Source organism: Oncorhynchus masou, chromosome 15 (assembly GCF_036934945.1).
Source record: "Oncorhynchus masou masou isolate Uvic2021 chromosome 15, UVic_Omas_1.1, whole genome shotgun sequence".
NCBI classification, from domain to species: domain Eukaryota; kingdom Metazoa; phylum Chordata; class Actinopteri; order Salmoniformes; family Salmonidae; genus Oncorhynchus; species Oncorhynchus masou.
Genome location: NC_088226.1, coordinates 68291701 through 68307399, shown reverse-complemented (window position 1 = coordinate 68307399; position 15699 = coordinate 68291701). Strand labels below are relative to the sequence as shown.

General features: G+C 40.8%; 1 protein-coding gene and 1 pseudogene across 1 annotated transcript in view; both read right to left on the bottom strand.

Annotated features, from left to right (window-relative positions):
- LOC135556911 (centrosomal protein of 152 kDa-like) overlaps positions 1-5310 on the bottom strand; it is a 51290-nt gene extending 45980 nt beyond the window's left edge. The window contains 1 exon segment of the mRNA XM_064990318.1: positions 5198-5310. Within this exon segment, the coding sequence (XP_064846390.1) occupies positions 5198-5287 (90 nt within the window). The 5' untranslated portion in view covers positions 5288-5310.
- An 869-nt stretch (positions 5311-6179) lies between these two features.
- Positions 6180-15110, bottom strand: LOC135556722 (COP9 signalosome complex subunit 2-like; annotated as a pseudogene).
- Positions 15111-15699: the final 589 nt, after the last annotated feature.

The window sequence follows — 15699 nt, the reverse complement described above, 5'->3', positions numbered from 1 at the left end:
ACTGTAGCCTGAAGTAGCCTGTAGTAGACTGTAGCCTGAAGTAACCTGTAGCCTGTAGCCTGAAGTAGCCTGTAGCCTGAAGTAGCCTGTAGTAGACTGTAGCCTGAAGTAGCCTGTAGCCTGAAGTAGCCTGTAGCCTGTAGTAGCCTGAAGTAGCCTGTAGCCTGTAGTAGCCTGAAGTAGCCTGTAGTAGACTGTAGCCTGTAGTAGACTGTAGTAGACTGTAGCCTGAAGTAGCCTGAGTGAACGGAACAGGAAAAGGCAGAGACAGCTACTTACTTCCCATAAGGACTGTTGGATGTTCCTCACATTTTCCACCGTGTCCTCAATCATAGGACGCATATCCCCAACCAGAGCAGGACTCACTAAAATGTCCCACTCGGGGAGTTATCAACAGAAGTGAGGAAACGCATCAACTTCAGCTCCTGAGCCACACGATTCCAGTCTGGTGTCGCCACACAGAGGATCATTCTTGTGACGATGAAACATTCGAAGGCAATGCGGCCAGACATGTTCTAGGCTAGCCTTGTGTTCCCAGTCAGTTGGCTCTATTGTTGGTTCTCACACACATCATACAGCCTGGTTAACTGGAGCAGACCCAACATTTTTCACATGACTAACTTTGCGCATAACAGCCTCCTGTACGTACAGCATACAAGCAAAAATGTAGTCAGTTCTCTGTAGAATAAATCCAGTTTTTTTTTAAACGCAATGTTAATCCAATGATAATCCAGTCAGGGTTTCAATAATCCAGCCATGCTTGATCTAGTCTGGTAAAATGCAACTCTAATGTTTTATAATCCATAGAGTGAGCGGTCTGGTATAGTCAAATCTAGTTGAACGCAACCCTGCTCCAGCTTCACTCTACTGAGTGTGAGAGCGACAGACAGAGATATTATGATGTTTAACTTTAAAAAAAAGAGAAAATACAGAGTAGAGCTAGCTTCACTATGACAACAGGCTGACAGCCTTTCACCTGCCTGCCTGGGTCAATAATATCCCAGCACAGCACAGGTAACAGGTTCAGGGTTGAACAGAGCAGATGGCTGAGAGGTGAGTAACACACCGAGCATGCCTACATCTGATTGGAGCAAGCGGTATGTTAGAAATACAAAGAAAACGTCAGGCTACATCCTACCCTCCTCAAGGTTCCCACTGAACAGATACCCTCCTCAAGGTTCCCACTGAACAGATACCCTCCTCAAGGTTCCCACTGAACAGATACCCTCCTCAAGGTTCCCACTGAACAGATACCCTCCTCAAGGTTCCCACTGAACAGATACCCACTCCTCAAGGTTCCCACTGAACAGATACCCTCCAAGGTTCCCACAAGGTTCCCACTGAACAGATACCCTCCTCAAGGTTCCCACTGAACAGATACCCTCCTCAAGGTTCCCACTGAACAGATACCCTCCTCAAGGTTCCCACTGAACAGATACCCCCTCAAGATTCTCTCCTCAAGTTCCCACTGAACAGATACCCTCCTCAAGGTTCCCACTGAACAGATACCCTCCTCAAGGTTCCCACTGAACAGATACCCTCCTCAAGGTTCCCACTGAACAGATACCCTCCCTACTCAGATACCCTCCTCAAGGTTCCCACTGAACAGATACCCTCCTCAAGGTTCCCACTGAACAGATACCCTCCTCAAGGTTCCCACTGAACAGATACCCTCCTCAAGGTTCCCACTGAACAGATACCCTCCTCAAGGTTCCCACTGAGATACCCTCCTCAAGGTTCCCACTGAACAGATACCCCTCAAGGTTCCCACTGAACAGATACCCTCCTCAAGGTTCCCACTGAACAGATACCCTCCTCAAGGTTCCCACTGATCAGATACCCTCCTCAAGGTTCCCACTGAACAGATACCATCCTCCCAAGGTTCCCACTGAACAGATACCCTCCTCAAGGTTCCCACTGAACAGATACTCTCCTCAAGGTTCCCACTGAACAGATACCCTCCTCAAGGTTCCCAACAGATACCCTCCTCACAGATACCCTCCTCAGATACCCTCCTCAAGGTTCCCACTGAACAGATACCCTCCTCAAGGTTCCCACTGAACAGATACCCTCCTCAAGTTCCTACTGAACAGATACCCTCCTCAAGGTTCCCACTGAACAGATACAAGGTTCCCACTGTACCCTCCTCAAGGTTCCCACTGAACAGATACCCTCCTCAAGGTTCCCACTGAACAGATACCCTCCTCAAGGTTCCCACTGACTCCTCAACAAGGTTCCTACTGAACAGATACCCCTCCTCAGATACCCTCCTCAAGGTTCCCACTGTACAGATACCCTCCTCAAGGTTCCCACTGAACAGATACCCTCCTCAAGGTTCCCACTGTACAGATACCCTCCTCAAGGTTCCCACTGAACAGATACCCTCCTCAAGGTTCCCACTGTACCCTCCTCAAGGTTCCCACTGAACAGATACCCTCCTCAAGGTTCCCACTGAACAGATACCCTCCTCAAGGTTCCCACTGAACAGATACCCTCCTCAAGGTTCCCACTGAACAGATACCCTCCTCAAGGTTCCCACTGACCCACTGTACAAAACAACTACTAAAGAGTGGTCAGTGTAACCATTCAGATCACATAGAAGATTTCTGCCTAAAAAAATACCACAATATTAGAGATGGTGTCATGACCCAGACCCTCTTCAGTAAATCTGACCCAGACCCTCTTCAGTAAATCTGAAGAACATGTCTATCATAAAAATAAACTTTACCTTGGCAAAGCCTGTGTTTTCCAAAGAAGCGTTTATTAACATCCCTTCAGATGAGCCCTGACTAACGTGGTTACTAAATATGCTGATTAAGTGAGTCGGCATAGCTACTGTTTTTCGGTGTCCACATCACTAAGAATCTATCATGGTCCACAGCACAGACACACACACACACATCAACACAGTCCTGAAGTGGGCACGACAACACCTCTTCCACACTCAGGAGGCTGAAAAGATTTGGCATGGGCACTCAGATCCTCAAAAAAGTTCTACAGCTGCCCGACTTACAGAAAACGTTTGACCTCGGTCATTGCCAACAAAGGGTATATAACAAAGTATTGAGATAAACTTTTGTTGTTATTGACCAAATACTTATTTTCCACCATAATTTGCAAATAAATACATTATTAATCCCACAATGTGATTTTCTGGATTTTTTTTTTTTTTTTGTCATAGTTGAAGTGTACCTATGATGAAAATTACAGGCCTCATCTTTTTAAGTGGGAAAACTTGCACAATTGGTGGCTGACTAAATACTTTTTTGCCCCACTGTGTGTGTGTGTGTGTGTGTGTGTGTGTGTGTGTGTGTAATAATGACAATTACAACAATACTGAATGAACACTTATTTTAACTAATTCATAAATAATGAAACATGTTTTTTTTTGGTTTAAATAACACAAAAACAGTGATGGAGAAGTAAAAGTGCAATATGTGCCATGTAAAACATCTAACGTTTAAGTTCCTTGCTCAGAACATGAGAACATATAATAGCTGGTGGTTCCTTTTAACATGAGTCTTCAATATTCCCAGGTAAGAAGTTTTAGGTTGTAGTTATTATAGGAATATTTCTCCCTATACCATTTGTATTTCATATACCTTTGACTATTGAATGTTCTTATAGGCTCTATAGTATTGCCAGCCTTATCTCGGGAGTTGATAGGCTTGAATTCATAAACTGCACTGTGCTTCAAGTATTGCGAAGAGCTGCTGGCAAATGCAGTAAAGTGCTGTTTGAATGAATGTTTACGAGCCTGCTGCTGCCTATCACCGCTCAGTCAGACTGCTATATCAAATATCAAATCATAGACTGAATTATAATATAATAAACATACAGAAATACGAGCCTTGGGTCATTAATGTGGTCAAATCCGGAAACTAACATTTCGAAAACAAAACATTTATTCTTTCAGTGAAATATGGAACCGTTCTGTATTTTATCGAACGGGAGGCATCCCTAAGTCTAATATTGCTGTTACATTGCACAACCTTCAATGTTATGTGATAATTCTGTAAAATTATCCTCGTGGAGTGCAATGTAATCGGTATCCAAAAATGCAGATTGCCGATTGTTATGAAAACTTGAAACTCGGCCCTGCCGATTAATCGGTCGACCTCTAATTACTTGAACTCTGTGGAACATTTATTTGGGCTGCAATTCCTGACATGCAGTTAACTCTAATGAACTTATCCTCTGCAGCAGAGTTAACTCTGGGTCTTCCTTTCTTGTGGCGGTCCTCATGAGTGACAGTTTCATCATAGCGCTTGATGGTTTTTGCGACTGCACTTAAAGAAACTTTCAAAGTTGTTGAAATGTTCCGTATTGACTGACCTTCATGTCTTAAAGTAATGATGGACTGTTGTTTCTCTTCGCTTATTTGAGCTGTTCTTGCCATAATATGGACTTGGTCTTTTACCAAATAGGGTTATCTTCTGTACACCAACCCTACCTTGTCACAACACAACTGATTGGCTCAAACGCATTAAGGAAAGAAATTCCACAAATTAACAAGGCACATCTGTTAATTGAAACACATTCCAGGTGACTACCTCATGAAGCTGGTTGAGAGAATGCCAAGAGCGTGCAATGCTGTCTTCAAGGCAAAAAGGTGGCTACTTAGAAGAATCTCAAATTGAAAATATATTTAGATTTGTTTAACACTTTTTTTTTGGTTACTACATGATTGCATGTGTCATTTCATAGTTTTGACTTCACTATTATTCTACAATGTCGTAAAAATGGAATAAGAGTTAGGTGTCCAAACTCTGTATACAGTACCAGTCAAAGGTTTGGACACACCTACTCATTTCAAGGTTTCAGAGGAGTAGCAGCTACACTTCAATAAATAAGATCACCATGATCAAGAACAGATCAAATAAGGTTTACTGAATAATCTGCTTCCTACTCCAAGGATTCAATAATCTTAGCTTGACAAGGAAGCCTTGAAATGGGCCGATAATTATAAATATCACTACTATCCCTGCCCTTGAGGAGTGGCAACACAAGAGCTGATGTCTACTATCTGCAAAAACACTCTGAATTGAGGTCACACTGAATCCATTGGCAGAAAACATAATAGCAACACTGTTTCATAGGCACATGATACATTTCTGATCCACTACCCTAGCAACAAGCAAGTTTATCAACAACAAAAAACCGTCTGTGTGTTAGAGAATGACAGAGTATTTCGTACCTCTTGTTCTCGGGCATAGTCCTCTGGGTCGTATTCCTCCTCCTCCTCATGTTGAGTTTGCAGAGCAGCACTATCAAAGTCGATGGACATGATGATCAGTACTAATACTGAGAGAAGACACAATAGAGCGCAGATGTTCATGACGTGGCTGTGTATTTGATTGACAGTGAGGGCGGAGGGCTCACGCAACCCACACACCTCGTATCAGAAACATTGTCATTATGCCTTTAGTACGACTCAAAACAACACCGAGCTAGCTAACGTTAGACAATTAGTTAGCTGTAACGTTAACTAGAAGAAGAAACTCTTCGTTTGAAGAGTGATCAAAACAGTCAACTCACTGATCACCTTACCTTGTGATTTGAAGTACAAGTGGATATCCGATGATAAATCAAATGTAAAAAGTTACAAAACAGCAGATGCACATTGCTGGGCAATGAATGATCGGACTGGTTAGCTAACATTAGCTAGCTAACATAGCAACCATTTACCAGAAAACAAACAAAGCATCGAACGACTGGCATGACGGGCACAGCTACCTAATAACGTACTCGTCTGACAAGAGTACAGTTTCGTTAACAGTTGCTAATCAGAACAAAACGTCTGCGTATATATCATAAACAACTAAAGTTAGCTTTTCAATCTGTCTGGCTAATAATAGTAATGAACTTCCTGTGTTACGACTCGCCGCTCCGTTGAAAGCTCGCGCGCCCAAACAGCGGCATAAACTCTCCGTCGCTGATTGGTGAATTCAACACGCGTCATCAAACGACCCCCCACCAATGGCCATGCTGCAACACAGATGGGTTGTTGTAGTTGTTGCCGACAACCAAATTTACATTTACACCTGGAAGTGAATGGAAATAATGCTTTGGGATGAATTGTAGAGATGGTAGCTGATGTATGATATTTGCAGAATATGAGTTACCTCCACGTGATATGCAAAAATATGTTAAAAAATATTTAAGAAGTGACACCATAGGAAGGTACAATTTGTTGTTTATTATTCATTAATAAAACAGAAAAGCTCAAATTGTTCAACAACAGTGTCAAAAACAACATACCATATGAAACATGGACCTACATTGATGAAATACTGTATAGAGAGCGCTGGCTATTTTACAGAAAAGGGCATGCTGATTTTGACATGCTCAACAATAATATTAGAAATAATTTGGCGTTTTCACATTTCCATGGAAGGCGGTAATATAGTGGGAGAACAGACATGTCCTTTCCCTATAAGAAATGTACATGTGGGATTTTACAATCCTCTATCTGTACAATGGCCATCGTTTTCGAATAGAAGTCGGTTGGTTTTAGACCACAAGGTCCGAGTTCCCAGACACAGATAACGCAGAGTCCAACACCTAAACCCTAAAAAGCATTCTCATTGAGCATGCTTCTAAATCCAGGACTAGGATTTATCTGTGTCCAGGAAACTGGCCCAAGGCCATGAAACACAAGCTGGCAACTGGCACCTCTGATCTCCATCTTAAATGATCAGTCACATAATAAGTGACAGTCCATTTGCCATTGGAAGCTGTGAACATCATCAATCCTACAGATGACAATAATGAATGTAGCCTACTGCTACTGTAACCCGAGATGAATTGGGTCAACTCATTCCTTCAAGTTGAAATACCCCCACCATCGAATTGTTAACTTTTCAATTACACTACTGACTACTCTGATTAGGCCAGTTTGCTGACGATGGCCTGGTTGAGAGTATTCAGCTGATTCGTCCATTTATCTAAAGCCATGTATCGGGCTCCGTTCCTCTTCTGGTGATCCAGCTCCAACAGTTGGTTGACTTGGTCGATGCGGCCGTTGATCGTGCTGACAGGTAGAGGAAGAAAAGTTCAAAAGAAGGTCAATGATGGTAAACTCACAAAACTGTGGTGCATTAGTGTTTTATTTAACCTTTATTTAAGTCAGTTAAGAACAAATTGTTATTTACAATGACGGCCTACCCCGGCCAAGCCCTAACGACGCTGAGCCAATTGTGCGCCGCCCTATGGGACTCCCAATCACGGCCCGGATGTGATACAGCCTGGAATCGAACCAGGTTCTGTAGTGACGCCTCTAGCACTGAGATGCAGTGCCTTTAGACCGCTAAGCCACAATGATGTAACGACATGATATTTACCTGTCTAGAATGCACTGAACAAGAAGGCTTTCCACATCGCAGACATCAATGTTCAATTCCTGAAAAGAGACAAAAATGTTATAATGACCTTCAAATTTAGAGAAAATATTTGCTTTGTCAACAACAACAACAACAACAAAATGCCAGAGACAGATCTTTGTAGTGATCTTACCTTGGAAATAAAAGGAATGTGTATTCTCGTGTAAGGCTTAATTAATTTGACGAGCACTTGTGTTCTTATGTTTCGTAATAACTCTGAAAGACAAGGAAATAAATGATTAAATAGAAGGAATTCCCAGTAACACTTTACATGCCACCCAGGCATAAGGATTTTTAACTTGCTTATATAAACATGTTAAAACTTAATAATATGTTGGTTTGTTGTGATGAAGTAACATTAACCAAATACATCAGTCTGAAAGTGACGTCTAGACCATACCTTCTATATGTTCCCTTATGAACGGATCATCCATTATGTTACTGTGATTGGTCTTCAGGATCTTCTCAAACTCTGTGATGTCATTGTTCTGGTAGGAACTAGAGGGGGGGGGGGGGTGAATAGAACATTGGTTTCCATTCAGTAATCAGACCGTGTTCATACAGCATAATGTTGACAAACAGTGTGTAGACAAACAAACAAGTGTGTAGACAAACAAACAAGTGTGTAGACAAACAAACAAGTGTGTAGACAAACAGCCAAAGCCAAACTTACCCCGGAGAGGTTAGATTGTAATAGTGAATGAGATGCAGTCTTACCTGACCAAGTTAGTCATTGCAAGAATGTCTGGATCATTTTTATAGGGTTTAGCCTAAGAGAAACAAAATGTCAGCTTGAGTAAAGATACTCAAACTTTATGACAAGATGCACCAATACACACACATCACTAAATCACTAAAATATGAATTAATTTACTTAATTAGCAGGTTATAATATTGTGACAGGGCCCTCCGATTTTAAATCTGGGTCTGGGAAACAATCCCTAAGAGAGATTAATCTCTTATCACAAATGAGACCTTTCATACCTCCTGTGAGTCGAACGGGTTGATTCCAGACTTCATCAGCATGTTGGCCAACACCAGGTACTTTAGACAGGTGGTCCGTCGAGGACTTCCTGATTCATCGTAGTTCTTAAACGCCTCGAAGAAGTCTGTGTGAGCCTTCTCAAACTCCCCTTCTCGCAAATGCATTTTCCCTCCACACTCTTGAGAAAACAAAACAAGAGAAAGACCAAACACGGTCAGGAATAATGTCCTAGAAAATCCTCCATGGTCCTGAAAAAGGGTCCTCTGTACATGCCTCCTACCTAAAAATATATTAGAGGACTCGGTCAGAGGGGAGGGACCTTGGGTCTTCTCCTCCAATGCGTTTTTAGAACGAAGCAAGAACGCAAGAAAAAGGAAAAAAAACCTTGACAAAGAGCCAATGAATGTGTGTCTAGGTCATAAAGTTTTTTTTATTTATTTAAACTAGAAAGTCAGTTAAAAACAAATTCTTATTTTACAATGACGGCCGACCCCGGCCAAACCCTCCCCTAACCCGGACGACGCTGGGCCAATTGTGTGCCGCCCTATGGGACTCCCACTTAGACCGCTGCACCACTCGGAGTAACACAGTTAAGGTGTAGGTAGAGACGTGGTTATATAGTTAAGGTGTAGGTAGAGACGTGGTTTTATAGTTAAGGTGTAGGTAGAGACGTGGTTATATAGTTAAGGTGTAGGTAGAGATGTGGTTATATAGTTAATAGTTAAGGTGTAGGTAGAGACGTGGTTTTATAGTTAAGGTGTAGGTAGAGACGTGGTTATATAGTTAATAGTTAAGGTGTAGTTAATAGTTAAGGTGTAGGTAGAGACGTGGTTATATAGTTAATAGTTAAGGTGTAGGTAGAGACGTGGTTATATAGTTAATAGTTAAGGTGTAGGTAGAGACGTGGTTTTATAGTTAAGGTGTAGGTAGAGACGTGGTTATATAGTTAATAGTTAAGGTGTAGGTAGAGACGTGGTTATATAGTTAAGGAGTAGGTAGAGACGTGGTTATATAGTTAATAGTTAAGGTGTAGGTAGAGACGTGGTTTTATAGTTAAGGTGTAGGTAGAGACGTGGTTATATAGTTAATAGTTAAGGTGTAGGTAGAGATGTGGTTATATAGTTAAGGTGTAGGTAGAGATGTGGTTATATAGTTAAGGTGTAGGTAGAGATGTGGTTATATAGTTAAGGTGTAGGTAGAGATGTTATATAGTTAAGTTATATAGTTAAGGTGTAGGTAGAGATGTGGTTATATAGTTAATAGTTAAGGTGTAGGTAGAGATGTGGTTTTATAGTTAAGGTGTAGGTAGTTAAGGTGTAGGTAGAGACGTGGTTATATAGTTAGTTAAGGTGTAGGTAGAGACGTGGTTATATAGTTAATAGTTAAGGTGTAGGTAGAGATGTGGTTATATAGTTAATAGTTAAGGTGTAAGTAGAGACGTGGTTATATAGTTAAGGTGTAGGTATATAGTTAAGGTGTAGGTTTTATAGTTAGGGTGTAGGTAGAGACGTGGTTATATAGTTAATAGTGTGGTATATAGTTAAGGTGTAGGTAGAGATGTGGTTATATAGTTAAGGTGTAGGTAGAGTATATAGTTAATAGTTAGAGGTGTATAGTTAAGGTGTAGGTAGAGACGGTTATATAGTTAAGGTGTAGGTAGAAACACGGTTATATAGTTAAGGTTATATAGAGGTGGTTTTATAGTTAAGGTGTAGGTAGAGACGTGGTTAGGTAGAGATTAAGTGGTATAGTTAAGGTAGAGATGTGGTTATATAGTTAAGGAGTAGGTAGAGATGTGGTTACATAGTTAAGTAGGTAGAGACGTGGTTATAGCTAATAGTTAAGGTGTATAGTTAAGTTAAGTGTAGGTAGAGACGGGTTATATAGTTAATAGTTAAGGTGTAGGTATATAGTTAGGTGTAGGTAGAGGTGGTTTTATAGTTAAGGTGTATATAGTTAATAGTTAAGGTGTAGGTAGAGATGTGGTTTTATAGTTAAGGTGTAGGTAGAGATATAGTGTTAAGTTAGGTAGAGACATAGTTAAGGTAGAGATGTGGTTATATAGTTAATAGTTAAGGTGTAGTAGAGACGTGGTTATATAGTTATATAGTTAAGGAGACGTGGTTATATAGTTAATAGTTAAGGTAGGTAGAGACGTGGTTATATAGTTAAGGTGTAGGTAGAGATGTGGTTATATAGTTAAGGTGTAGGTAAAGATGTGGTTATATAGTTAAGGTGTAGGTAGAGATGTGGTTATATAGTTAATAGTTAAGGTGTAGGTAGAGACGTGGTTAAGGTGTATATAGTTAAGGTGTAGGTAGAGTTAAGGTGTAGGTAGAGACGTGGTTATATAGTTAAGGTGTAGGTAGAGACGTGGTTATATAGTTAAGGTGTAGGTAGAGACGTGGTTATATAGTTAATAGTTAAGGTGTAGGTGTAGGTAGAGGTGTAGGTAGAGACGTGGTTATATAGTTAATAGTTAAGGTGTAGGTAGAGACGTGGTTATATAGTTAAGGCGTAGGTAGAGACGTGGTTATATAGTGGTTATATAGTTAAGGTGTAGGTAGAGACGTGGTTATATAGTTAATAGTTAAGGTGTAGGTAGAGACGTTATATAGTGTTATATAGTGGTTATATAGTTAAGATGTAGGTAGAGACGTGGTTATATAGTGGTTATATAGTTAAGGAGTAGGTATAGACGTGTCTACCTCTGATGACTCCCATGATGACAGGGTGAGGGATGGCAGACTTGATGTGTAGAGACTGCTCATAAAGGGCCTTCAGCTTCTTGTTGTTCTTCTGGGCCGTATACATCTGGATCTCCAGAGCATAGATCTCCAAGAGCTGGGTGCCTTTCTTCAGGTCGTCCATCCGTCAATCACCGTCATCCGTCTGTACACCCAGGCAGAACATGGGACAAATACTAAATCACCAAGACAGTACATGGGACAACTACTAATCATCCGTCAATACACCAAGGCAGAACATGGGACAAATACTAATCATCCGTCAATACACCAAGCAGAACATGGGACAAATACTAATCATCCGTCTATACACCCAGAACATGCAGAACATGGGACAAATACTAATCATCCGTCTATACACCAAGACAGAACATGGGACAACTACTAATCATCCGTCTATACACCAAGGCAGAACATGGGACAAATACTAATCATACACCAAGGCAGAACATGGGACAAACACTAAATCCGTCTACACCCAGACAGAACATGGGACAAACACTAATCATCCGTCTATACACCCAGGCAGAACATGGGACAACTACTAATCATCCGTCTATACACCAAGACAGAACATGGGACAACTACTAATCATCCGTCTATACACCAAGGCAGAACATGGGACAAACTACTAATCATCCATCTATACACCAAGGCAGAACATGGGACAAACTACTAATCATCCGTCTATACACCAAGACAGTACATGGGACAACTACTAATGGGACATCCGTCTATACACCCAAGACAGAACATGGGACAACTACTAATGGGACAAACACTCCGTCTATACACCCAAGACAGAACATGGGACAACAAACACTACTAATCAGACAGAACATGGGACAAACACTAATCCTCGTCTATACACCAAAGACAGAACATGGGACAAACACTAATCCTCCGTCTATACACCAAGAACAGAACATGGGACAACAAATACTAAATCACCAAGGCAGAACATGGGACAAATACTAAATCACCAAGGCAGAACATGGGACAAATACTAAATCACACCAAGGCAGAACATGGGACAAATACTAAATCACCAAGACAGAACATGGGACAAACACTAATCCTCCGTCTATACACCAAGACAGAACATGGGACAAACACTAATCCTCCGTCTATACACCCAGACAGAACATGGGACAAACACTAATCATCCCCAGTCTATACACCAAGAACATGGGACAACTACTAAATCACCAAGACAGAACATGGGACAAACACTAATCCTCCGTCTATCACCAAGACAGAACATGGGACAAACACTAATCCTCCGTCTATACACCAAGACAGAACATGGGACAAACACTAATCCTCCGTCTATACACCCAGACAGAACATGGGACAAACACTAAATACACCAAGGCAGAACATGGGACAAACACTAATCCTCCGTCTAATCCTCCGTCTATACACCCAGACAGAACATGGGACAAACACTAATCCTCCGTCTATACACCAAGACAGAACATGGGACAAACACTAATCCTCCGTCTATACACCCAGACAGAACATGGGACAAATACTAATCCTCCGTCTATACACCCAGGCAGAACATGGGACAAAAACTAAATACACCCAAGACAGAACATGGGACAACAAACACTACTAATCCTCCGTCTATACACCAAGACAGAACATGGGACAAACACTAATCCTCCTATACACCCAGTCTAATACACCCAGAACAGAACATGGGACAAACACTAATCCTCCGTCTATACACCCAGACAGAACATGGGACAAACACTAATCCTCCGTCTATACACCCAGACAGAACATATACTAGAGATATAATTCCACACCCAGAGAACATGGGACAAACACTTCTGGAGGAACAGGAAATTCTAGATTTCCACAATGGTTCCACAGCAGAACATGGGACAAACACTAGCCACCAAGACAGAACATGGGACCCAGATCTGTTTGTGCTGTCTTGCCTCCTGTGGTCATGACAACAGGTCCGCTATAGAAGAACATTGTCTATACAGCGCAAACATGAACTCAGACCAGGCTACAATGATACAATACAGTTCCAATCTACTGTCACTAAGAACACACAAGTATGTTTTTCATTATGATGTTATAATGCTGAATTAGATTTGGTGGTAAAACCTCTGTGAAAACCTCTGATTGCATTGATGAGGAGTGTTTCTTCACCTGACAGGACTGGTGCAACTGCCTCAGGATCTTCTGAAGCTTACCATACTCTTCTCTCTCCAGGTACAACTTCCCAAGCTAAACAGACAGACAGGACAAACCGAGGAGGAAATCAAATCACACGAGTATCAAAGTCAGTGTCTCCATATAAATGATATGCCACTCGCCACATATGTTTTTGCGTTGTATAAAATGTTAAATTATGATATTGTGGATGGAATTAAATGACACATGTAAAGTTTTATTTTTTTTTATCTTTAAAATGAATCATACCTTAGTGTTGGTTTTAAACCAAAGCCTGTCATTTTTGGCATCCTTTAATGCCTCCAATGTGGTTTCATAAAACTCTTGCAGCAAGTCCATCTTAAAAAGAAATGTAAACGTATTTGCCTCTTCTTCAAACATTCAGTTTGTTTTCCAAAATTGTACAGCTCAGATGATCACAGAATCAACATTGTTTATTGACTGATCATTTGATGTTGCAAACAATACCTGCTTAGACGTAGAGATGTAATCCAGGATGGAGTTGATGGATTTCTCCGAGTAGTTTCGTGTAACTGCACTCCGAATGTATGTTAACAGCTGCTTGTACCTGTTCATCATTTCAGGGAAATTTGTCTGGGGGGGGGGTACAAATTAAATAAATGTAATTAAAAATAAATATAATAAATAAATAAATAAATAAATAATATGGCATTTCTTTACTATATATTATCACATTTGATTAGAGATGTCGCATAAAGTAGGCTGTTCATATTTATGAATAGCTAGGCTACTCCTACAGAAATGCCTGTCAGACAATATTTGTAGGTAGCCTACATGTAATATTTCAGAGACAACTTTTTTTTTTTTAGACTTGTGAGACTAATGTCTAATGCTTACCAGTTTGAAATTCATCTTTATCATCTGTTTGAGAGCTTTGAACCCCCATTCTCCTTTCTCGCCCTCGAGCTCCAAGACCTGGGGTTCAGAAAGACGCATTCAATAAATGGCCAGCCATTGACATGGTGTGTATGTGTGTGTATGTATGTGTGTGATAACTAACCTTCTGGAAGCTGATGAGAGCTGCTTTGGGGTCATCCTCCTTCAGGGCCTTTGAATTGTAATATTGATTCTCTAAATCAACATTGGGCTCAGAGTTGCTGTCCTCTGAGTATTCCTGAAATCACACAATTCATCATCAATGCAGTTTACACGATCAACACCCACTGGTTGTGTTGACATTCAGCTAGCCAGCTAGCTAGCTCATGATGATGTGTGTTGTTTTGCTATGGTGATTCGTAAAGCAAACAGCTGGATAATATAACGGTGCAAACGGTATACCAACAGTATGTGAACAAATCATTACAGACAAGGCTAGCTAACTAACTAGGCATTTGAGCTGTCAATGATACGAGCACCAATAACAGCTACAGTAACGTAGCTGAGAGTAATACGGTAGCTAGCTAAAGTTAGCGAAGTGGAATGTTTACGCTGGTTATCTAGCTAGCTAAATACGTTGTATATGGCAATCAGCTACAATATCCATATATATTTACTTCGGAGGAGTTTACCAGATCATAATCCTCTTCATCGTCGCACATAAAGTCATCTTCCATATCAGACATCTTGACTACGAAGCTAACTCGACAGCAAACTTGCTAATGGTACAAGCGTAGGTGTATCGCTGGAGTGACTCTTTTAATAGGAGTGTGGAGAGAAGTAAGGGAGCATTGCTGGGAGGATCATGGTGGGCAGCAGTGAGTCGCAGTTTGTTCCAGCTCCAACCTTATCCGCCACCGATATGCCTTTCTGCGCAGCGTGAATCGTGATTCCTATGAACTGGAACCCTTTCCCCCATCTATACTCTTCCGTATTGTTACGTTTCGTTACAATGATTTTTATTTTTATTATTATAATTTTTTTGTTCACCTTTATTTAACCAGGTAGACAAGTTGAGAACAAGTTCTCATTTACAATTGCGACCTGGCCAAGATAAAGCAAAGCAGTTTGACACATACAACGACACAGAGTTACACATGAAGTAAAACAAACATACAGTCAATAATACATTAGAAAAAAATAAGTATATATACGATGTGAGCAAATGAGGTGAGATAAAGGAGGTAAAAGCAAAAACAAGGCCATGGTGGCGAAGTAAATACAATATAGCAAGTAAAACACTGGAATGGTAGATTTGTAGTAGAAGAATGTGCAAAGTAGAAATATAAATAATGGGGTGCAAAGGAGCAAAATAAATAAATACAGTAGGGGAAGAGGCAGTTGTTTGGGCTAAATTATAGATGGCTAATATATGTTAACACCTGGTCAAGAAACAGTTTTTTGTTTAACTGAAAGTGTTTGAGGTTGTGGTTTTGGTTTTGGTAGGAAGAGCTGGTCGTAGATCAGCAGTACAAAAATATCCAGGACCCGTGTA